Source organism: Ochlerotatus camptorhynchus, unplaced genomic scaffold (assembly GCF_037179485.1).
Source record: "Ochlerotatus camptorhynchus isolate MF236.1 unplaced genomic scaffold, CSIRO-AGI_Acam_v1.1 ptg000314l, whole genome shotgun sequence".
Lineage (NCBI taxonomy): Eukaryota > Metazoa > Arthropoda > Insecta > Diptera > Culicidae > Ochlerotatus > Ochlerotatus camptorhynchus.
The window spans coordinates 907,962-933,869 of record NW_027040802.1 but is presented as its reverse complement, the minus strand read 5'-3'; the positions used below and the strand labels follow the sequence as shown (position 1 = coordinate 933,869).

The 25,908-nt window shown below is 40.2% G+C and overlaps 2 protein-coding genes across 9 annotated transcripts in view; both read right to left on the bottom strand.

Annotated features, from left to right (window-relative positions):
• mam (mastermind) overlaps positions 1 to 25,908 on the bottom strand; it is a 400,368-nt gene that overhangs the window by 264,127 nt on the left and 110,333 nt on the right. The window lies entirely within an intron of this gene.
• On the bottom strand, positions 596 to 20,679 carry LOC135707590 (bifunctional endo-1,4-beta-xylanase XylA-like). Its single transcript, XM_065229462.1, has 2 exons — positions 20,544 to 20,679; positions 596 to 1,272 (listed from the first exon to the last, which is right to left on the bottom strand). Exons 1-2 carry the CDS (start codon positions 20,677 to 20,679, stop codon positions 596 to 598), a joined length of 813 nt encoding a protein of 270 aa, XP_065085534.1.

The following is a 25,908-nucleotide window of genomic DNA, read 5'->3' as shown; positions in this document are numbered from 1 at the left end:
TCAACAAGCTTTTGACACATATTTTGCAAGCTCAAAATTAGGACTTTCAGAACTTCCCAGAAGTTCTCCTTGATTTCCCAGAAGTTCTCCTGAACATTCCAGAAGTTCTCCTGAACATTCCAAAAGTTCTCCTAAACTTCCCAGAAGTTCTCCTGAATATTCCAGAAGTTCTCCTGAACATTCCAGAAGTTCTCCTGAACATTCCAGAAGTTCTCCTGAACATTCCATAAGTTCTCCTGAACATTCCAGAAGTTCTTCTGAACATTCCAGAAGTTCTCCTGAACATTCCAGAAGTTCTCCTGAATTTCCCAGAAGTTCTTCTGAACTTCCCAGAAGTTCACCTGAACTTCCCAGAAGTTCTCCTGAACTTCCCAAAAGTTCTCCTAACAAACAATTAAGTAAAATTTCATGCAAATCGTAGAAGGTAGATTTTTATCGATTTGTCATTTGGCGTGGAACTGAATATAAATAAGACACTGGAAAAAATGTGTACCTGATTGTTGTTGAATATTTTTATAAAAAATTTAAATTTAATAAAACCCCTTTAGTTCTCCCGAACTTCCCAAAAGTTGTCCTGAACTTCCCAGAAGTTCTTCTAAACTTCCCAGAAATTCTCCTGGACTTCCCAGAAGTTCTCCTGAACATTCCAGAAGTTCTCCTGAATTTCCCAGAAGTTCTCCTGAACATTCCAGAAGTTCTCCTGAACATTCCAGAAGTTCTCCTGAACATTCCAGAAGTTCTCCTGAACATTCCAGAAGTTCTCCTGAACATTCCAGAAGTTCTCCTGAACATTCCAGAAGTTCTCCTGAACATTCCAGAAGTTCTTCTGAACATTCCAGAAGTTCTCCTGAACATTCCAGAAGTTCTCCTGAACATTCCAGAAGTTCTCCTGAACATTCCAGAAGTTCTTCTGAACATTCCAGAAGTTCTCCTGAACATTCCAGAAGTTCTCCTGAACATTCCAGAAGTTCTCCTGAACATTCCAGAAGTTCTTCTGAACATTCCAGAAGTTCTCTTGAACATTCCAGAAGTTCTCCTGAACATTCAAGAAGTTCTCCTGAACATTCCAGAAGTTCTCCTGAACATTCCATAAGTTCTCCTGAACATTCCAGAAGTTCTTCTGAACATTCCAGAAGTTCTCCTGAACATTCCAGAAGTTCTCCTGAACATTCCAGAAGTTCTCCTGAACATTCCAGAAGTTCTCCTGAACTTCCCAGAAGTTCTCCTGAACTTCCCAGAAGTTCTCCTGAACTTCCCAGAAGTTCTCCTGAACTTCCCAGAAGTTCTCCTGAACTTCCCAGAAGTTCTCCTGAACTTCCCAGAAGTTCTCCTGAACTTCCCAGAAGTTCTCCTGAACTTCCCAGAAGTTCTCCTGAACTTCCCAGAAGTTCTCCTGAACTTCCCAGAAGTTCTCCTGAACTTCCCAGAAGTTCTCCTGAACTTCCCAGAAGTTCTCCTGAACTTCCCAGAAGTTCTCCTGAACTTCCCAGAAGTTCTCCTGAACTTCCCAGAAGTTCTCCTGAACTTCCCAGAAGTTCTCCTGAACTTCCCAGAAGTTCTCCTGAACTTCCCAGAAGTTCTCCTGAACTTCCCAGAAGTTCTCCTGAACTTCTCAGAAGTTCTCCTGAACTTCCCAGAAGTTTAGAACGGTTTTAAAGTGCTTCAATAACCTCTGAAGCATGCTAACGGAATTTTACTTAACATCTTAAAACTTTTTTGAACTTTTGTTGATTTTGCTGAAGTTCCCAACATTTACAAGAAGCTCTCGGAATGTTTCTTAGGTCACCACGATTTTTCTGGTGTTCATGAATCTTCTCTAACGTTCCCGTTATATTTCCGGAATTTTCGAAACTTATTTGAAGTTCTCTGGCATTCTGTTTTCTGAAGTTTTTGTGGCTTCTTTGGACTTTTTATGGACTTCCCTGAAATTAAACTAAACAAAGACGTAGCCCTCCCTGATGTAATCCAATGTTGGTGGCATTTCAAAAAAAAAAAACTGAAGTTCTCCAAACTTCCATGGTTTTCTTTAGGCTTCACTGAAAGTTTCGAAACATTTTGAAGAATTCTGCTATGTTCCTCAAATTAGTGGAACTGCCTTAACATTTTTTTTTATATTTCCCTGATATTTGTGGAACTTTCTGCTCTGAAGTTCTCAGAACATAGATTTGCAATGATCGTCAATGCTCGAAAATCTGATGAGGCACCAAAATCTAAACAGAGCCGTAACTCTTTGCTGATGTCATCCACTATTACTCAGAACTGTTCCTAATTTTAGGTAACTTCCCAAAAGATCTGCAAACTTTCCTGAATTTTTGGCATCTTTTGTGAAGTTTCTGCAATTTTCCTGAAGTTAATTAAAATTCTTAAAGATTTTCTGAAATCTATGGAACTGCCCTGAACCTATCGGAACTAACCTTTAAAGATCTTTAGACTTCCCTAAAGTTTTGGACGTTCTGAAAATTATGTGACTACTTTAGGAGCTGTTCATAAACTACTTGGACACCTTTGGGGGGAAGGGAGTGTAAGTAGTTTATGAACAGCCCCTTAAGATTTCGACATATCTTTGAAGTTCTTGGAACTACGCTTAAATTTTAAGAGCTTCTTGAAGGTTCTTCCCAAGCAACATTGTAAGTTTTATTGAGGTTTTAAAGCAGTCTACAGGTCTAAAGAATGGTCTACAGTACCGTCATAAAACCCAAATTGTTATTTGGGTTATTATTTTCCTGAAGTAAATGGATAAAGCTCTTCAAGTTTTCCAAAAACTTTCGGAACTTTGTTAAAGTTCCCGCAATTTTCTTGCAGTTTATGGAACTATCCTGCAGTTCTCAAAACAGCTACGAAAATCACGTTGCTTCCCAAAAAAAAATCTTAACTTTTATGAAGTTTTTAGGCGTTGCACTTTTTTGATATTGAAACACGTTAATGAACGTCTCGATTTTTCGTACCTTTCCTGGTGAGCCTGAAGTCCACAGAACTTCATTATCTTTCCTAAACATCTTCAAACTAACCTGATGTGTGTTTGGACCTAGTCTTGGAACTATTGAAAGGTTCATTCAATTTTCTCGAAGTTCTATGATCTTCATCTGCAGTATCGGACAAAAAAATCAAAACAAGCCAAAACTCTTTCCAATTGCATAGTTTATCAACCAGTGTGTGTGTGTGTGTGTGTGTGTGTGTGTGTGTGTGTGTGTGTGTGTCATCGTCTACCCCATCATCCAGCTGGGGGCGTTGGACAAATAGAACTGCTAATATATTAAATAATGTGATCAAATTTAACGCTCCGTAATGGTGCCCTTTATGTTGTGATGATCAGTACTTTAACAAGGATAACTTTTGGGGCAAGACAGGGCGTCCTCAACAAGTTTAAGGAAAAGGATTTTCCAATGTCCACAACGCCCCGTAACGTGGGTAGATCACCTTTTCGTGGTACGTTACAGGATGTAAGATCTACCACCGATTCCTAGTCCTGACTACTTCAAGCTAGGGGAACAGGATTTTTCAAAAACGAAAACGAAAAAGTCAGTCAGTGCACTTTTCATCTTATTTTTTGACACTAATGTAATTCACCGATTTTCACGTGCTCTAGAGGTATCAATTTTGCCATGCGAATCGGTTCCTGAATATTCCCTCGGAGAAATAACGCCTACTCCTCAACACACACAACACGTCACTTCAAACTTATTTTTTTTTAATCGAAAATCTAAAATTGCGACCGTCACGAAAAGGTGTTAGGGTTTGAACGCTTATAACTTTGTCATTTATAGATGAAATTGAAATTCAAATACACCAATCGATAGGAAATAACTCTTAGAATCTTCTACAATAAATGCCTTTCAAATTATTTATAATTGCTTCTCGCTTCTCGAGTGGGAAACTTTTTCAAAGCTTTTTGCCAGAATCACGAGCAGTAAAAAAAACTTTTGAGATCGTAAAGCGCGTTTGGAAGGTTCATAAAATGATAAAAATCAACTCGAAATACAGTTGCAAAAACAAAACATTGCAACTTTGCAGTGTGACCTACCACGATTTCAAATCAAAATCATAAACAGCTTTTGATGTGATATAATTTTAATCACAGTCAACTCGAGCAGTTCTCGACATTGAAGGGACCATCGAGATACGGTGAGATCACATTGCATAGTTCATCATCCTGAAAAGTTACAGCGAATTGAACTTTGTCGAAGTGAAACATAATCACGATGTTCTATATTTTTGTCCGCCACTTGGTTCCAAAATTTTCCTGATGTTTATGGGACTGCTCCAAAGTTCTCCGAACTTACGCTTGAAGAACTTTAAATCCAAAAACCTGGACTTTCTTGAAGATTCCGGATCTTCCATAAAGATTTATGAGCTTTCCTGATTATTTCAGTACTTCCCTGAATTTCTATAAGGCTCGCTTCTACGACGCCTGATAAGTGTCACGAGAAGACTGGACGTTTGTTGGTAAGTAGAAATAATGAACCATACGAAAAAGTCATACAAATTTCGGTACCCTGAGAACTCACGACCTTTTGCTCACTTAGCAGGCACTCGGCGCTCTGAAACACCATGAGTAACCATGAGTAACTACCACAACAGGGTCCTCAGGGACCATAGACTAATTTTGTTGAACATCTGGAACATCCGTAAAGGTGGTCAATTCATGAAACTAATTGTCGAATTAAGAAAATGAAAAAATTTCTATTATGCTTTTAAAGTTATTTATGAAGTGCAATCAGCAATTGGGTCTCCCATGGTCACATGCCGGTATTTCGGAAGATCCGGAGCATCCGTAAACATTACCAATTCATGAAAATCGTTCTATTGAGCCGCATTTTTTTTTCCTAAACGTTTTCTGCTATGCTTCGACAGTTATTTATGAAGTGCAACCAGAATAAGTGTCCTCCGTGGCCATCGGTTGGTCCAGGGAAAGATCCGAGCTTCCGTCGAGGTGGTCAATTAATACAACTCATTCGAAATCTCCGAGATTTTTTTCAAATGCTTTTCTATTTAAAAAAAAAGTTAAAAAGTAAGAGGTTGTATCCAGGCTTGCCTAAACTCCTCAAACTCAGATTATGCCGCATAGATGCTCATTTATCGTGAGCTATTTCATCCCTCACATATAAAGAGCAATGATGTCAAATCCAAAGAGCGCAAAAGAGCTCGAGCTCAGATTGATGCTCAAGCTGGACTTCCACAAACACGCATCACGATGAGTGATGCGGGGTCGTTCTTGGGTGAGGAATGATTTACATCGGCTCTGCTCACCAAACAACATTTTGAACTTCGGGATGGACTCGGTGAAACGGTGAGCTTCGTTATACTTTCGGAGAGAGCACGCACGGCCTTTGATTGATGCACGGTTCTTCCATTCAATATTATGATACACAACAACACAACAATACACTCAATGGACTATAGGACCATTCCCAGATAACGTAACATTTTAAGAGATTGATGTTTTTAAACTTGGGAACTACTTTTTGGGTTACTCAAACTCAGTCACAATAATCTTTGATCGTTTTTTTCCGCTAAGTGCTTTATGAGTGGATATACGAAATTATATTTCTGATGAAACTAGTAAAAGTACTAATTACTACGTTTATGGATTATCCCTTGGTGGTGTTTTCGTATTCTCCTGTTGGCTTTTAACATGTTCATTCATTCAATTTGCTGCTCTCGCTGCACACACGGTAGCCCCGAAATCTTTCTGGACCAACAATTGAAATAGGCTGAACAACCCAACGTAAGCAATGGTTTTAAACAAATAATTCTCGAGAATCAAAACACTACCACGTAAACTAAAATTGACATTCGATAAAGGAAGTTTGCTCTATCAGATGATGGTATTAGATTGTTTGGATGTGCTTTGATTTTCGAGGAATTTGTGTTAAAAACAATTGTTTACGTTTGGTTGTTCCGCCTATTTCAATTGTTGGTGTAGCGTTGTCGCATATCGTTGTTGATGTCGCAGAAACGCAAATCAAATTTTGGTATGGCTCTGTTCTTCAACAAGTTAGGAGATTCAGTAGATGGTGAATTAAAGTGTAAATCTTGTGAGAAAAAAATTAAAACAAAACACAACTTCAATTTGAAAAGAAATTTAAATCAATGTTGACATAGGTATTATAATTATCACGCGTTCATTGATTAACATTTTAAATAATCAGCTGGGTAAAAAATGCATTTACTCTACCTCAAATTTCAGCATAGCATTAAATTTGCAATGTGCAACTCATACATGATAGAAACACGTAGAATTTTTGTATCTACGACTCTATGTATGTATTCCCAGCATAGCCTAATATCTCTTGAATTTCAATTGCGATTTTAGTTTTCAACCCAAGAGATGATCCGCTATACGAGACAGTTGAAATGCCGAAATCGTGGTTAAGTTTACAAACACGAGCTATTATGATTTGCCTAAAATAGGGGCGTTTACCGAGAATATACACAGTTATCCTACGAATACAATTGCCACTTTGAAGTTAAGGAATATATGCATACGTTCCATTTTTTTAAATTTCTTGGTTGTGCACTTCTTTCTCGAATACAACACAAAATCACTCATTCATGCGCACTGGGAAAAGCCATCAAAAGCCATGCTCTCTACGAATACATCGCGAAGCTCCAAGTTTACTGCTTTGCGCGAGCGCATCACGAAGTTAAAATTTCTGCTCGGTAGGCAGAGTCGATGTACACCTGAGAACGAGCTCCGCATCCCTCTCAGCGATGCGGGTAGGCAAGAGCCCAGCGTGAGCATCAAGTATAGCTCCGTGAGAGCAAAATATATCATCATCAAAATATGCTGGAGCTCAGCTTATTGATGACTCTTGATGGAGCTTTTGGCAAGCCTGGTTGTATCCAATACTCGACCGTAGATTTGACGTAGGATTACGTGCTCGGTATCAATATTGGGAAACCACTTTTAGCAGGTAATCGATGATAATTTTGTTCACCATTGCAACAGTTTGACATTTGTGTAATTTTCAATAGTGACCTATTGAAAATTGATAAAGTATTCATTTTAGTAGCTTCGTAGAAAAAATTCCAATCGGTTGGCTTGTTTAGAATTAAAATCCATCCGCTATTAACAGAGTTATAAGTGGTCAAAACCTGACCACTTTTCGTAACGCGGTTAATTTTGTTTTTTTTTTTTAATTGCATCCCCAATATGTTGCCGAAAGACGTAATCCTAGGTAAAAAAAATCACTTAGATTCTGACAGTGACTGCTAAAATCAATCAAAACATTTCACCTGGATTCGCCATAGCGCTATCTACTGGAGTGCAGGTTCACGGTCGGTACAAGTCGGTAAAGGGAGCTGGTTAAAAATGTGTATCAATTTCAATTTTCACGTCTGCTGAGCTTTAGCCTTGCAGCAGTTCATCATGCATCAGCCGAGCATTCCGGAGGTTGGTGAGTAATTTGATTTCGTGGAAACTGTAATTGGTAGGGGGGTCGGTGGTCATAATTTAATCAGTTGCACCTACCTACAGGAATATTTAAGCGACTGGACGCAATTTTCCCGGAATAAGTTTGATGAAAATTGAAACCAAGTTTTTTTAAATACTTTCCATAAATTAAACAAGCGCTCACATCACTTCCTGCACGGGGTTTATTTGATCTAAAACCCTACGAGACACGCAACATCCGTGCGACCGTGGTGGCCGACCACCAAACGAAATGCAACCGACGAAGCTACCAGAAATTAAATGACATGCACCACACACACACGGCGAGCTCTCTCAAGTTCATCACGATAGCCGGCCATATCTAGTTGTATAAGTTTTGCCTGCTTTGCGGTCACGCAGATCCATCAAATGTCAAATGCGCTCTCCAGGTTAGCTGCGAGCGCGTGGATCAGTAGACTAGGCTTTCTAAACAAAGGTGAAAAATGATGGATTTTTGGCGAAAATTTAGGTCGATTTCGGATTGGTTGTCACTCAAAAACCGCGGTTTGACGTTGTCAGTGAGTTAAATGGAATCGAACTGAGCTCTCATGATAGCAATCATTCACTGTCTTCCCATTCTGTGGTCGATTGGTTGAACGGAACTTTTTCGAGAAATATGGATAAACGGCTTGTTATATAATTATCGAGCTACATGCAAGAAGGGCCCATGTGCCAAAACGTGAACAGTTAATTTATACGTCGATTACTCGCGGATTACAGGATGGCTAGGCAAGTTGACTACGTCACGAGAAATCGGCGTTTGAAGACTGTGTTCTATTTGGTTAATTTTTATGTAAATTTGGCAGATGGAACTTTTTAAATAACCCTGCTGTTTCACCAGACTTATTGATCGGCAGTCAATGAATTAATTTTCTCGAAAATCGACCGATCAACGAACATTTAAATTAATTTAAGAAGTGTAAAAATTATGTGAACATTGTGAAAGAGCCATTGTTTACATTTAGCACATATGCCCTTTTTGCATATGTTGCTCGAGAATTAAGCTCATCTATACTAATTGCACCTGGTTTAGGCCGGCACAAGCAGAAAGTTGTCCTTGGCCGCGTGTCCGCTGCGACTGAATTTAACAGCTGTAAAGCCAGACGCCGCGCCCGGTGCTCTTTTGGTCGTAAAACAGACCGACCTCCGCAACCGGAAGAGTCTCATAAAACTGTGGTACGTTCTTGTCATTCGGAAACATTGATTGCTTACTTCGATCAGCGTTTAAAAAAAACAAAACACAATTTTTGAAGTCCCATCGCAGTGACCCTTTGCAAAGCTTTTCCAACTCAGCGGAAACCACTGACTGCAGACAATAGGCAGTGTTGCCAGCTCAGTTTCATGATCCAGTTGAACTGTAAAATCTGGAAAAATCTGGAATACTCTAAAATAGAGTATAATTTAGCTGACTCGACCTTCTCCGATTTGCATGAAACGTTTCATACATGTGTTTTATGGGCAATGATTAACTTTTCTGCTAAAATTCGACCATTTTGAATATATATATATATTTTTTTTTATTCTCAAAATGGCATTTTTCAATAACTAAAAACCAGCAGGCCTGGGTTCAATCCCAGTCGGCGCCGCCGGGATGTTCTGAGGCATAACATCTCTGATCACGCCTTCCTTCGGATGGGAAGTAAAGCCGTTGGTCCCCGGTTCATGAGTTGATGGGTCGATAGGTAGGGTCCAGGTGTGGGAGCTGCCTTCCTGGCACGTCGGTAGCATTGGTGCTCAGCACGTAAAGCAAATTGTTTCTTGGTATTGTTGAGAAAAAAATCCGAAACAGTGATGGACAATTAAATAACAAAAAATGTACATGTTAAATATGTTTGAATTTATAAAAAAAAAGCTTATGAAAAATACAAACTTTTGGCATATGTAAATCCTTGGACACTTAAAAATTGACAAAAATCGTAGAACTCCAAATTTGGGTCATATTTTCGAACTTTTTGTGCGAACGCTATTTTTTTATATTTTGTGCACTGAAACCAGTTATTGTGATTTTCTAAATCGTTTTCTGTTCAAAAATAACAAACATATTGCACCAAAAACAAGTTTAACAATTTTACCAAAAGCAGATCTTCTACGATTTTTTGTAAATTTGTTATTGTTCAAAGTTATTGATATTCGAAACGTTTGCATTTTCATATATTTTTTTTAATAAAAATCAAAACTATCGACCAAGGATATTATTAGATTATTTGTTATGTAATTTTAAATCACATTTTAGGATTTTTTTTCACAAAAATAGCACATAAGTTTTACCGTGTATATTTTTCCTATGTAGACTTTATTTCTTCCTGAAACTCTGTCTCAGACGTAATTTTGATAAGAAGTGAAGATTTCGTGCAACGATTTATTGGAAAAGATCAAAAAGGCTAATATGATTTTTTAAAATAAAAAATGGATATTTTAAAATCGAAGACGGCAGATCGATTCGAAATTTGGAACTGTTCAATAACCAAACGAACACCAATTTAATTTCGAATAATGAATATAAACAATATTTTTCGATATTATTTTCACGTGGAAATTTTGTTTTAAAATAATAACATAATAATTTTAATAATCCAGATTTGTTTTAATTATCACCGGAAATGCAAGTTTACATGTATGTTTGTTTTTTTTTTATAACATTAAATAACAGCTATCGTGGTAAATTGAGAGCTGGTTACTCGCTGAATTTTCATATGTGTGCCCCCGACCACCGCCACCGCCTGTCACCATTTGCAAGAGAGTTCGTCAATACCAGGCGGGATTCATGGGTGCCCGCGCTACCACGGACCAAATTTTTGCGATTCGGCAGGTTCTGCAGAAATGCCGCGAATACAACGTGCCCACACATCATTTGTTCATCGATTTCAAATCCGCATAAAGGGTGTCCACGATGAAATTGCCACACACAAAATTGATTCGCAAAATTCGAGTTTTCATCCGATTGCCATCAAATTTTCAGGGATTGAGAAATAACTATTAAACTTCATTTTACCATTTTACTCGTATTTTATTTACAGTCCATACGCAAATGCCCGCACCTTGGCCTTAACCCCGGCCATAAGATTCTGCACAACCTGTGAATCAACCGTTTTTTGCATGTAAACCCATACTTTCTTCAGTTCCTCGACTGTCTTCACTACCTTAGGTCGTTTAAGAAGGTGCTGCTTCATAATCGCCCAGTACTTCTCGATGGGGCGGAGCTCCGGAGTGTTGGGAGGGTTGAACATTTTCGGCACGAAATTGACCTTATTGTCCGCATACCACTTCAGCACGTCCTTGGAGTAGTGGCATGAGGCCAAATCCGGCCAGAAGATTGTTGGGACGTTGTGGGCCTTCAGGAGAGGAAGCAGCCGCTTCTGGAGGCACTCTTTTATGTACACCTGTCCGTTCATCGTGTCCTGGGTCACGAAAGGTGCACTCCGCTTCCCGCACGTGCAGATGGCTTGCCAAACCAGGAATTTCTTCGCAAATTTGGACATCTTCTGAGTGCGGCCATGCTCCGGAACGCTGAACTTATCCTTGGCCGTGAAAAACAGGTTGCCGGGGATCTGTTTGAAGTCGGCCTTCACATATGTTTCGTCGTCCATGATGCAGCATTCAACTTTCGTCAGCATGTTGAGGTACAACTTCCTGGCACGGGTTTTGGCGGACTTGTTCTGCTTCTCGTCGCGATTAGGGGCCTTTTGTACCTTGAACGTTCGAAGCCCAGCCTTAGTTTTGGCCTTCTGGACAAAACTTCGGCTTAGGTGCAGCTTCTTAGCCACATCCCTAACGGAGGCGTTCGGATTTCGGTTGAAGGCCCCAACTACGCGGTTGTGATTTTTGGTGTTGTACGGAATACTTTTTCCTTCACTTCTAGGCTTCCGATCGGTGGTCAACCGTTCCTCGAACCACTTAATCACTCGCGACACCGTGGAATTCGCGATTTCCAACGTTTTAGCGATGGAACGATGCGAGAGATCCTTGTTCTCGTGATGAATGCGCAAGATTTTATCACGCACGAGCTGTTCTTTCGACTCCATTTCCGCGAGTTTTGATCACAGGATGTAAATAATGCACTATGAACTAAATCCACCCAAATTTTCATTAAATTCTACGCAACGGTTAAAAAGTTAGAGCAATTTCATACTGTGGCAATTTCATCGTGGACACCCTTTACGACACAATCGATCGAGATCAGCTATGGCAGATTATGCACGAGTACGGATTTCCGGATAAACTGACGCGATTGGTCAAGGCGACGATGGATCGAGTGATGTGCGTTGTTCGAGTATCGGGGACACTCTCGAGTCCCTTTGAATCTCGAAGGGGGCTACGGCAAGGTGATGAACTTTCGTGTCTGCTATTCAACATCAGTGTGATCAGAAGAGCTGGGATATACACGAGTGGCACGATCTTCAGGAAGTCCATCCAGCTTCTTGGCTTCGCCGATGACATTGATATCATGGCACGGAAGGCTGAAGCTAGGGAATACGATGTTAGCCTCTCACCCCGAGTTCAGATTGACGATGACGAAATCGAGGTGGTCGACGAGTTCGTGTATTTGGGATTTGGGCGCACTGGTGACCGCCGAAAATGATACCAGCAGAGAAATTCAAAAACGCATTATGGCAAGGAATCGTGCCTACTTTGGACTCTATAGGACGAAGTTGACTATCTACAACACGCTGATTAGTCCGGTTGTTCTCTATGGCCACGAGACCTGGACTATGCTCGTAGAGAACCAACCGTGGTGTTTTCGAACGGAAGGTGTTGCGTACCATCATACGTGGAGGAGGCGAATGAACCACAAATTGCACCAGCTGCTGCAAAAACCATCCATCGTCCCATTGCGTAAATTGGGCGGCTACGGGGGCTGGGCACGTCGTAAGAATGCCGCACGACGACCCAGTGCAAATGGTTCTCGAACCTTAGGGGACACATCAAATCTCATGCCAATGCCAATTCGAGAGAATTTTCTAAAATGCCGTCGGAACTTCCATAAAGTTCACTAAATCTTTCAGATGTTCATTGGTCTGTCTTAAAGATCCCGAAATTTTCCTGGAAATCCCGGAACTTTCCCAAATTTCACGTAACTTTTGTAATGATTTTTAGGCTTTGGTGAATTTATATCGACTTTTCGATGCTGTCTGAAATTCATTCAACTTCCCTGAAGTTCTTTGGACTTCCCAGGAATTCCACAGAACTTCTTAAAAAATCCCACGATTTCCCTGAAGGTAATAGAACTGTCGTGAAACTCTTTGATCTTCTCTGAAGTACAGTGCTGTTCAGCGTGCCGATTTTCATGCAAAATTGACAGCTTTGACATGTTGTAACTTTGTTGTTCTCTTAAGATCAATTGGGCTGAAACGTTCGCCACAAATATGTTCAATTTTTCCGATTACGAAATACCAAATTATAGGAAGTACCTGCCGGAAAGTGAGATACTAGGTAAAACCTGTTCGAAATGAAATGAATGAAACTGTCTTAAAAATCTTAAAACATCCCTTAAGTTTTGTTAAATTCGTGATATATTTCTAAAATTTCCTATAACTCTCAACTCACCCTTACAGGTCTTTCATCTACGCTAAAAGTGAAGCAAGAGCTGCCTCAGTACCGAAATGCGAGGTTAAATGCGATTCAATTATAATAGACGACGATCTTCGGCTCTTGATCAGTCTGAAAAATGTCCGTTGGCGGCAATATCAAAGAACACATGATCCTGCCATGAAAATTATCCCACAAATTAAAAAACCCTGAGGAACAAAACGTTTGACAATATAATATTTCGAAATTAGACCCGAGTTCCAACAATTTTAGTTATAATCACCATCTTTGTCATTGGAGCCACACAGACTGAATTATCGGGACTTAATTCTATTGTTATAGCCATAATCAGTATGGTGTCTGTATTGCAGAGACGACGGACTGCAGCGTGGAAGTTAATATCCCGGAGCAAACTACTGCAGTCAATATGATTAATAATCATAAAGGGTGATACGGTCAAAATTTGGTCAAGGGAAAACGCGTGTAAATCGGTGAAATCGTTTATTTAAAAAATCAAATTAAATTTCTTTTTCAAGTTCAATTAGTATAAAATTCAGGAAAAATATTCAGTTAGGCTTCCGCTTTTCCAAATCCGAATTGCCGGGCCTTACGCTTGACCCCTGCCATCAGATTTTGTACAGCCACCTTGTCCACCTTCTTCGCCGCAGAAAGCCAGTTTGCCTTGAACTGCTGCTCGCCCTTAGCAGTTTTTTTTGGTCTTCTTTAGGTTCCGCTTGACAATAGCCCAGTATTTCTCAATTGGGCGGAGCTCTGGCGTGTTGGGAGGGTTCTTGTCCTTGGGAACCACCTGCACGTTGTTGGCGGCGTACCACTCCATGGCCTTTTTACCGTAATGGCAAGATGCCAAATCCGGCCAAAACAGTACGGAACAACCGTGTTTCTTCAGGAAAGGCAGCAGACGTTTATTCAAACACTCTTTCACGTAAATTTCTTGGTTGACAGTCCCGGAAGCTATGAAAATGCTGCTTTTCAAGCCACAGGTACAGATGGCTTGCCAAACCAGATATTTCTTTGCGAACTTTGACAGTTTCATGTGCTTGAAAACATCTGCTACCTTTCCCCTTCCTTTTGCCGTATAAAACTCCTGTCCCAGAAGCTGCTTGTAGTCGGCTTTGACGTAGGTTTCGTCGTCCATTACCACGCAGTCAAACTTCGTCAGCATCGTCGTGTACAGCCTCCGGGATCGCGCTTTGGCCGTCGTATTTTGTTTATCATCGCGATTTGGAGTCACTACCTTCTTGTAAGTCGATAGTCCGGCTCGTTTTTTGGCTCGATGCACGGTTGTAGACGATACACCCAGCTTATTTGCGGCATCTCGGAGAGAGAGGTTAGGGTTTCGCTTGAAACTACCGGCAACTCTCTTTGTCGTCTCAGCGGCTTCCGGTTTTCGATTTCTCCCCGATCCAGACTTCCTGGCTGTCGACAAACGTTCCCCAAACACTTTAATTATATTTGTAACGGTTGATTTGGCAACTTTTAGCGATTTTGCCAACTTTGCGTGCGAGTAGCTCGGATTTTCGCGATGCGCGAGCAAAATTTTGATACGCTGCTCTTCTTGCTTGGACGGCATTTTGACAACTGAAGAGTGAATTCCAAAATCAAAATAGGAGCAACATTCTACACACACACACCTTCAAAATGAGGGGTGTTCAGGTTTTTTAAATGCAAAATTGAAAGAAATACGTCAAGTTGATATTGACCAAATTTTGACCGTATCACCCTTTATCAAAAAATAAATAGCCTCTGCAGAAATATTCGGTGACTCGATAGTGTTTGCAGCGCACATCTGTGTTCGTATGGTGGGAGGTTATCGAGATTGGTCCATGGAAGCGGTCGTAAGGCGAGTCTGACAAAACGTTTCTGGATTCTTTCGATGCGCAATATGTTCACAGCATGATATGTAGCCCAGATTCGTACTCCATATTCAAGGACGCTACGAACCATCGAATTGCGCAGCGTTGCGACGCAGGAATCCAAGCAAGGAATTGGCATTTGTAATTGACATAAATTTGTGCTCGTTGAATCTAAGTTTGCTATCCAAGATCTTCAATGGAATCAACTCGTTCAAGCGACAATTGATTCCTCGAAAAATAAAATCTGACCGGCGAGTGACTACGGTTGCATTTGCCAGTGTTTGCTTGCATTCTTGCAGTTTGTAGAGCACAACTTCCCTGAATTACGGCAGGACAACCTTGAACTTCGACAGGACTTCCCTGACCTACGGCAGGACTTCCCTTTACTTAACCAGGTCTTCCCTGAACTTCAGCAGGACTTCCCTTAACTTCGGCAATACTTCCGTAAACTTCGACAGAACTTTCGGGAGGACTTTATTGACGTTCGAAAGGCCTTTCCTGAATTACGGCAAGGCTTCCCTGAACTTCAGTAGGACTTCCTGTTCTTCAGCAGGCCTTCCTTGAACTTGGAATCTTGGAATTAAAGTCGTCATGTTGAAACTCTGCAGGTAAATTATCTAAATTCCAAATCTGAACGACTACCTGTTAGAGCTGGACGTCCTCAGGATAGCATTATTGGGCCTATATTGTATAACAGTTTCACTTTGGACCTCCCTGATTTGCCTCAGGGTTGCCACAAATCATTGTTCACCGATTACACAGGCATTTCCGCTAAAGGAAGAATTCTTCGTGATATTTGAAGCAGACTGCAGACAAGTTCTGATATTTTCTCTTCTTATTTACAAAAATGGAAGATTTCCTCCAACGCTTCCAAAACTCAACTTAAAATATTCCCACATAAGCCTAGAGCTTCCTTTTTGAAACATAGTATTAGTCACATGGTCACTATGAACGGAGTTCCAATTTCTTGGTCAAGTCAAGTGAAATATCTGGGATTAGTACTTGACCTATACATTAGGCATAAAAGTATAAGCGATTATTTCTATATTCCAAAACTTTGCATTTGCATAAGCTTTAAAAAAAAACAAAATATTGAACAAGTAATTTTTTGGCATTCAATTTTTGACTTAGGATTACATCTTTTGGCAACATCTTGGGAATGCAATTTCAAAAAAACCAAAATTGATCGCGTTACGAAAGGTGGTCAGATTTTGACCACTTTTAACTTTGTCAATACAATACTAAACAAGCCAATCGATTGAAATTTTTTTTTTCGAATCTGCTGAAATGAAAACTTTATCAATTTTCAATACGTCACTATTTAAAAATGCACAAATGTCCAACTTTTGCAATGCTGATCAAAATTATCATCGATTGCCTGCAAAAAGCACTTTCCCTAACACAGATTTCAAAATTTAATTCCATCCGGTCTCGCCGAACGGTGCTTTTTCAATCGGTGGTAGTGTCGGCGTGTGGCGTTGAACGTTGTTCTCCAGTACACAACGAAATACTGCCCGCAAGCAGCTAGTTATCAAGGCCGCCCTCAAGAACCCTCGATTAACCGAGAAGGAGGAAGAAGCCGCACCGCTACTGATCGGATTCAGTTGTTCGTCGCGAGCCGCTGTTGGTCATCTATGCCAAGCGCGTCACCCTCGTTCGAAACAACATACAGTTCGCCAGTCTCATCCGTGTTGAACACCCCAATAGCTAAGCATTGCTCAACCATCACGACAAAACGGTCCTTTTCAGGACCACCATAAATTATTGTTGTTTAAGAGCTGGTTTTCATTGAACGTTCGCCTTGTTGCCAGCCACATCACCCCCCAATCTCTTTGGTAATGTCCCCAGCAAACAAACGTTTGTGGTCAAATGCGTTACAGTATTGAAGTGGTATCTCGCGATTGGAAATTTTTAGCAGGAAATTCCTCCAATCAGTTTTCGCTTTTTTGATTATCTATTGAATAAACCAAAAATTCCGTGCGTTTTGTGTACCGAAAGCGAGGCGTTTCCGTGATGGGAAAAAGTCGCCGAATATTGATACCGAGCACGTAATCCAAGTTCAAGTAAACCCCCAACAAGTAATTTAACTGCAGATCAGCTTATACAGGCAAACAGTAGCTTGTGCAGCTATAAAACAGGCATATTCAGCTGGACAAATGATTCGAAGTAGACCCGAAATTGGATATCCATTTCCTGTGAACAATTAGCAACTTGCAGCCGTGTAAACCTTTTCCCATCAATTGCCCAGTCCAGTCTCATCCCGAATTGGTCTGGCTTCACTCCAACGAGGCCCAAATCGATATCTTGCAGCAACTTTCCGCTTTAGAGCTGGGGCTTGGGGCCCGTCAAAATCAGACTCACTTCGTCTCACCTTCGTCTCTTGTTGGGGCTGGTTGGTGCGGTTATCGTTTCTCGAAAGATGAACCACATTCTTCCTCTTGCCTCAACGCATCGCCGCACATCTCCTCAGGAGCATCAGGTGGAAGAAAATGGGAATTCTCGGTACGGTCTTGCTTTGCCGTCGTCGTCATTTGCGTCGTACCTACCTGCCACACGTACGTAAGTGAACTGTGTGTTTTTTTTCTCTCTTCATCTTCCTAACATTGAAGCATGACGTCAATCAAAAGGAAGAAAAAGCTCCTCACTCCCCAGGCTCCTTGGAGCAGCTCCACATGTACTGCACTTCGATCTATTTAGGGGCCTAGCATCGGGGCAAGAAAGGTTGATTATTATTATTAATTTGTGTCTCGCGTGGGGCTATTTTCGAATGCACCCCCAGCCCCAGCACGAAGAAGCACGGAAAAGCTCCCAAGTGCAGGTAAAAATAGATTTTGAAGTTCTTCCGTGCAGCAGAGAAAAGGTCAACCGCGCGTCATCGTCTTCTTGCCAGAGTAGGCCGTCAAATTTACTGACATTTTTGTTCGGGACTTGGCGCAAAGCCTTCTTCGATTCGAAGGTTACCAAAGCGCTTGTCGTCGTCGTCGTCGTTGAGACTTGGGTTGCTAAATAAAAATGACTCTCTACATGCAATGAAAAATGCACGAAACTTTTATGACTTTTTTCTGTTTGTGGGGACTGATTGTGATGGGAATGGGCCTGACACCGGGGGCGGGGGGTGAGTAAAACTGGAGCTTTTTGTTCAACACGACCACCAACCAGACAACGGCCTATGTCATATTGCATCGGTCGGGTCGTCGTCGTCGACGTCGTTGGTGCCTACTCGCGCGAATGACGGTCGGAAAGGGAGTGAGCAAAACACGGAACGAGCAGCCGACGACGGATCAGAAAATGTGAAGCAACAGCCTTTCGCAATAATACAGCGGGGCTGCGGCTGCTATGCGATTCATTCTTTACTGCAAGTTCGGAAAGTTGGACGCTTACTTCGATTGAGTGTGTTACCTACATCATTGTTTCGTCAGTCACTTCTGCTGCCAGCGTTGCCAGTATTCTAGATTTATTGGCATTTTCCAGATTTTTAGTCATCTTGCCAAATACTTTAAGTTCCAGATAGACCTGTGCGCCGTGGCGCCACGTCGCCGCCATTGACACTATTTCATACGCCGCCGCCGCCGCCGTGATGATTTTTGATACGCCGCCAATGTAAAATAAATTACAATGAATGTTAGTTTAATTTCCTATCAACCTCTGCTCATGAACATCGCAGCGAATGTTAGAAGTTGACCTTGCAGACGTCGCAATGGTTTTTAATCTTTTTCATTCCGTGTTCTGTATATGCTTTCACCTACACAAGCAAGCATTTGCCTTGATTGTTATGTATAACATGGTAGAACGACGCACACACTTGCCTCGATTCTCTCCAGCAGAAAAAAAAAACAAGCGAAGCCGAGTTTACGAGGAAATCAGCGCTTCTTGTTTGCTTTTAGGCTATCCATATTCCGAAGCATGGAGAGATCAGTGGAGAAAGCACAGGTCTAATAATCGCAACGTCGGCGTTCGAATCTCAGTCGGCAAACTTTTTTTTTCGACATGATTCATTTCACTCACATATACACACCACATTTTTCATTCTCCATTTCCTTGCATTGGACCGCAGCTCAGTATATTGCATCCTCCGTTCAAAACGTTAACAAAACGCTTATTCACGGCCAGATTCCTAAGGTGGGAAGTTGTAAAAACAACGCTTCCACCTCCAAAATTCAGTAGCTTAATTTCATCACACTTACTAAAATTTCACAGAGAAGATAATTTTCCAAGCTAACCATATTTACAATGAAGACCTAGGCAATGTTAGTCTACGTTTCTTGAATCATTATTCAATCATTAAAGTGCTATTCCAAGACCATTATCGTAAATACTCATTGAGTTTATTCTCTGAGCTAGTCAGGCTGTTGAGAACACAATAAAGAACATGAACTACAAGTGATCAGAAAAAAATCATCTCCTTCTCTTAACTCTTTACCAGTCTTGAATTGAATTTAATTTAATAACGTAACATCTATAAAGAGACGCAAATACCCGTTTGGAGGTTATATTTTGCAACAAATAACAACGTCTAGTGTCTACGGAAATAGATTTTTTTTAATCAACCCTCAGGATCTCAGTTTAACTCAGGAATGTGTCAACACCCAGCTAGTAATTCTTGCTCAACTTGCAAAAATGCCACATCAAGCATTGAGCAACAAGTTCGCAACTCTATTTAAAATTTTAAACCATCCTCAAACTACAGCGAGTAATTAAGTTGTTTGAAACTAGCAAAGTTTGTCATACTTCTGTGATTAAGGAATATTTCCTTGCATTTCAATTAAATTCCCTGGTTTTCCAAGTCCAAAAATTTATTCCCTGATATTCCCTGATTTTCCAGGTTTTTCCACCCTGTATTTTATTAAGGTGCTGTGCTATCCATCAATACAAATCATATATCTGATATCTTCTCACCTGATACCAGCAAACTCAGAAATTATTCCAAAGACTTGCAAGTGATCGAGGATATTTTTCAAGACTTCAGGATGATCAGGTATTATTCTGAAGATCTTCATCTGTCCAAAAATCCAATTCAAGTCTCTAAGAATTTCTGTTATGATATTATATTTTTTTTCAGAAAATAGAAGTGCGCTTTGAGAATCGTTCGAAAATGGCTGTGTTTTTGCGGCGCTGCGGGCTTTTATTTTATTTTTATTTTTTAGTTCGGGCTGTCTTTGTGCTGGCTTGGAGTTTTTCGGTGCAAACACTTGATTAGTATTGTGTCCCGGGCGCGATAATTTGATCTGGAAAGGTTTGTGCTGATGTTGCCACCTTAAACGCTGTTGCTTAGGTGCTTGGTGTGCTCTCGCTTCCCTTTGTTGCCGGTGTGACTCGATCGCACTGATCTATTGTCAGGTTTGTGCGATGTGCATTGCTTTTGTGCATAGAGTGATTTGAGAAAGAAAAGTGATAAGGGAAATGGCGCTAATGTTGGCCTATGGATCTAAGATTGGGCCCATCGCTAAAAATCTGCTATTTTATAAATTTCATCTAAATGGGCGCGTTCATATGGGACGGTACTTATGAATATTTTTGGTCGCTATTGAAAATTTAGTCGATTGCTGAATTTATGTATGGGCCCACATTAGGGGCATTTAGACCGACATTACATCCATTTCCCCTATCTAGTTATTGTGTAGTTGAATCGCTGAAGAAGCATTTTCGAGAGGGCGTGTCTGCTTTTGTGGGCAGTGCGTTTGATGCTCGGTTTGCTGTGGCTGGTGGCTCACCTGCGCTTGCTGGTGCCGCTATCAGGTAGGGGAGAATTTCCACTATCTGATGGTGGTATTGGCGGGATGCCGGTTGCGCCGGATTGGGGATCGGATGCGTCCCTTTGGGGGAACAATCGAGATTGATTTGAATCATTTCCCGTTTGCCAGGGGGATGACCTCGATCGCATGAGGCATGTTCCTCGGTTTTTACGGTTAGGTTCCTACGAATAATGCATTATGATATTTTTCATGTTGAAGCATGATTCGTTAAGAAAATAAATGTCGCGTTGATGTGTTCTTAGGTGTGTCCTTAACACGATCATAAGGGCCGTGGTTGATTCTGTGGTTAAGTGGTTTTGATGCGGTAGTTTGACGCATAATAGGGGTACCAATTTTACCGCACCGTAAATTGATCATAGCTTTATCGGTAACATTCGTTCGTGTTGCTTTAGAACTTTTTCGGATCGGTTTCCGTATTGGTTATAATTGTTAAAAACAATCCGTTTGTTTCAAAGACAAGCGATAGGGTTTTGATTCTAATTTTCGTCCTACTAAGCATCTAACACTGCTTCTTGATTTTCAAATTCCTTCTACGAGTTTCAATTCTGTCCTAACGCATTGAAACGCCATTGGATGTTCTAGGTTTTATTTAGTTCTACGAATGAAGACAGAAATATTGGATTTGCTAGGAGCGCGAGTAAAGATATGATGTGATAAGAGGGGCTCGGTGGCCTTAGAGTGATCGTTTTTGCTTACTGAGCGGAACATCATGAGTCTAATCTCAGGCCCATCTATATTCCAGATTCGTCAATCGCTTTATTTGTTAACATGACTACATGGTAATAACAGCAAATCGATGATTAAAAAGGAGCTCGTTTGCCTAGTGGCAAACGTTTTTGCTCACTGAGCAGAAGATCGCGGGTTCAATTCCAAGCTCCCTCGCGTTATATGATCGTTAGGACATTAATTCAGCTTATCGTTTACCAAAACGAACCCTGCTGCAATCCCAAACCTTTTACCCAATAACCCAGTGATTCCTCGTGGAAGTGCAGCGGTGTTCTCGGCTTCCATCAAAGCGAGTGTCACGTCAACACATTCCTACCCAATCCTTTCTTGATATGTGTTCTGGCGCGGCCGGCGCTGGTATTGTGTAAGTACAGCTGATCTGGCAATAACAGAGTAGCAACCGTGGGCGGTCAATCATGTACATGCTCATGATACTAAGTTGTTCAGAAAATATCTCAAAGACCTTCAGGTGATCAAAGAAATTCATGAAGACCCGCTGGAAATTTTCAGGATCATCAGGTATTATTCTCAAGATTGTCAACTGTACAACATTTCAATTAACACCTCATGGATATTTTCTCGGGATTCCAGATGGCTCAGAAAATATTCTGAATATTCTGCCTATTATTCTGAAGATCTCCAATTGTTTAATAAAACAAATCATGTCTCTAAGATATTCTCGCAAGAAAGTAGGTTGATCCGGAATTATTTTAAAGCCTTCCAGATGATCAAGAACCCGCATAATATTCTCTGAATTATTTGCCTATTCATATGGTGAATCAGATATTTTTCTGAAGATTTTTAACCGTTCAATAAATCATGGCTGTTAGCTATCATAGCAGGTTGATCAGGAATTAACTATCATGATCAAAGAGCTGCATCATGTTCTCTGTATATTTTTTCAAGTCTTGAATGTCTTAAATTTGACTTCTAGGCAGGCGTTTAAGCTTATGGGAAATCCTAAATCTGAAATATTGAACACCCTTTCACGCCCAAAAATTTTAAAAGCAACGGTGAAGACATCTCGTCAATCTCGTTGGTTATTTTTTTATAAATACATCTGGCATCCCTGAGTTGAATTATTTCCACTTCATGTCAGGTAAGATCCTAGGACAGGGCCCGCCAGCTGCTAGTGAAAAAATAAGACCATTTGCCTGTCAGAAAAAGCCACTTTTGATTGAGCGAATTGACAAACGCCTACTTGCACACCGCTCTGTTAGGTTACAATGGGGCATATTGTTGTTGGAGTGGCCGTGCTGCTAGCAGGTGGTATTTTTTTCTCATTTTTTTTTGTTGGCAAAGTGGCAGGGAAAATGAAGCACGCATAGTCATTAAATATGGTTGCAGTCACGTGTCAGCATACCATAACCCAAATGATAGAACTATACCAAAATTGGTTTGGATGATACCTTTAAGCTTTTTTGATTTAAGCTTTCTCCCCACAACAGAATATGCTGCGTAAATGTGAATCGTAAATTAAATTAACTTATCAACCAGTTGGGTTGATTGATAATGGTAGGTTCATTTCCTGAATGGCAAGAGGAATCCAAATGGAACCTCTGGATCATTCAAATTGACGTAGCTCCGTTCGACGATGAATGGTAAGAAATGGATGTGAATGATTGATTTCAATGTACTATAATATTTTTATCAACATATTTGGCAATACTGGAGTAGCCCCCGTGCAAACTCAAACATAAATTACATGAGGGAATCTATCTCTGAGCTGACACGTCCTGTCCTGACCTTACCGAAGATGGTTAAAAATTGTTTATAATCCCTGCTAAACTTTAACTGAAATGGTTGCGGAACTTTACATGAACGTTTGTGTGGTAAAGTTTTAACCTTATGTATTATGGTTCTTTGGAAGTGGACCTTACAAAAATTAGGTAGTTAAGAACCATTTCCATTCAAAATAGTTGTTTTCTCCATACATTTTCGCAGAGAGGACTATATTAGAACCTTTTTACTCGTGGTTTGAGAATTTTAATGGTAATGGTTATGGTAGCCAGTAAGGTCCTTTAATGGTTTTGTATTATCGGTCAACTTTACGTGGAATATATTGCGAATTGGTAATCAGTAATTTACAGGCCACCAATTTGCGAAATATTCCACATAAAGTTGATGGATGTTACAAAACCATCTATGAACCTTACCGACTATCATAACCATTAAAATTAAAGTTCTCAAATCATAAATCAAACAGTTCCAATATAATTCCTTTGCCAAAAATGTATGCAGAAAACAAGAATTTGGAACGGTATTGGTTCTTAACAACCCATTATTTGTAAGGTTCACTTCCAAAGAACCATAATACATAAGGTTAAAACTTTATCACACAAACGTTCCTGTAAAGTTCCATAACCATTTCAGTTGAAGTTTAGCAGGGATTATAAACAATATTTAACTGTTTTAGGTAAGGTCAAGTAATGGTTCGCATTTATGCGGGGGAGTCACTGAATGTCTTTGTCACTGTGAGTCAGTGTGAACTGTCAAACGGGAGCCAAATATTCAGAACATTTAGAAGAAACAAATGCAGTTACTGTTTTTATCTATTGTCAAGCATTGTAATCTCGTACAAATGATCCATACTTTTTCATAATACATTTTTAATGTTAAGCTCAAAGGCAGAACTCCACAGGCTCAGTGATGAAAATCGAAAAACCAGCATCAACTCAGCTGAATTTTATTGCAGTAAAACATTCTGTGGCGAAACTCAGAGCTGTTGGCGGGAATCAAGTGAGGATTACACTACGCTATTCTTAAGGAATGTGATAAGGGCATCGTAAAAGTGACAGAGCCAAGCTAAGAGTTCGCCACCTATACAAATATCCGGAGTACGGCTCTACAAACTGACATTGGATTGCTTTAATCACTCAGAACCAGGGCCCAACAATGTCACTTTCAATCGGAAATCGTCAAGCGACGACGAAGGTGTCAACCATCACTTTCAATTGAAAGTCATTCTGTCTTCTCTTCAAGCAGATCCTCTTCAACATCAACAGAACCAATTTCGATCAGTTTGCATGCTGTTTGTTTTGGCTTGACTTCTTATTAATTTCGTCTTTCATTGTCAAACGAACTTGCTTTCACATTGAAGCGAAGCTGTTCGATCCAAATTCGCGCAGTTTTTCTGACTTTTGTTGATTGCTCACTCGGTTCATTTAAGCGCATGCGCATAGATCTGTGTACGTGGATGTCATATTCATCATTATAGGGTGGTTTGTTTCCTCATCAATATGAGTATTTTTGGAATCGGAGTTACGTCTAGAGACCGAAAATCGATGACCGACGCCATTTTGAAATCCAAGATGGCGGCATCTGATTTCAGAAAAAGTGGGAAATATTGACAGCGACCCATCCATATGGGTATTTTTGGAATCAGGATGACGTCTAAAGATTGAAAATCGATTTGCGACGCCATTTTAAAATACAAGATGGCGGCTTCCAGTTTAAAAAAAGAGGGAAATACTGTCAAATACCCATTAATATAGGTATTTTTTCGAAACTGGATGACGCTTAGACGTAAAATCGATATCCGACGCTATTTTGAAACTAAGGATGGCGACTTTCGATTTCAGAAAAATAAAACATGGGAAATACTGTCAAATACCCATCAATATGGGTATTTTTTAATCAGGGTGATGTTTAGATATTGGAAATAGATATGCGACGCCCTTTTGAAATACAAGATGGTGGCTTCCCATATCGGAAAAGTGGGAAATAGTGATGCCGACCCATCAATATGGGTATTTTTGGAATCGGGGTGACGTCTAGAGATTGGAAATAGATAAGCGACGCCATTTTGAAATCCAATATGGTGGCTTCCAGTTAAAGAAAATATTTTTAGGAATCGGGATGACATCTAGAGACTGAAAAACAATGTCCGACGCTATTTTAAAATTCTTGTGGTTTTGAAAAAGTGTGAAATTCTATCAAATACCCATACATATGCTTTTTTTTAGAAACAGGGTAATGCCTAGAAGCCGGATTTCGATATCAGATGCCCTTGTCAGGGTGGCCAGAGGATTTTCATTTTGAAATTCCCGGTTTTCCGGTTCAAATCTTTAAAAATTCCCGGTTGTTAAAATTCAACAAAAAAACAAACGAAATTGAACGCATTTTTAAAAACGTGCTGAAAGGATAAACAAAACTTTGATTTAAGAAGATTCCCAAGATTCTGGGGTTTTGAAATTTGTGTGGAGTCTGAAACTAGAACTTTTCTTCAAAATTTGTGACTAACAACAATCTTCGTAATGCAAGATTTGGAGAAAAAATAATTAAAATGTGAGATTTAAAAAAAAAGTCTAGATCACAGATTTGAAAAAAAAAATATCATACTTATGAGTCGTCACGCTCTGAGACTTGGAAGTATTTTAATGGTTATAAACAATTACAGAACAATCCATAGAATCTCTAGCGGATAAACCCTGGAATTTCCAGTAAAATTTAAAAGAATTCAAAGTGTTGATTTCAAACAAATATTGAGAAGGATTCCAACACAGTTTTTGGAGGAGAATTGATTGATTTATCTTTATTAGGGAGGCTTTCAGCCTGGGGCTGGTTCGCCTCCACGTTTTCGAAGGAGAAATTCTGA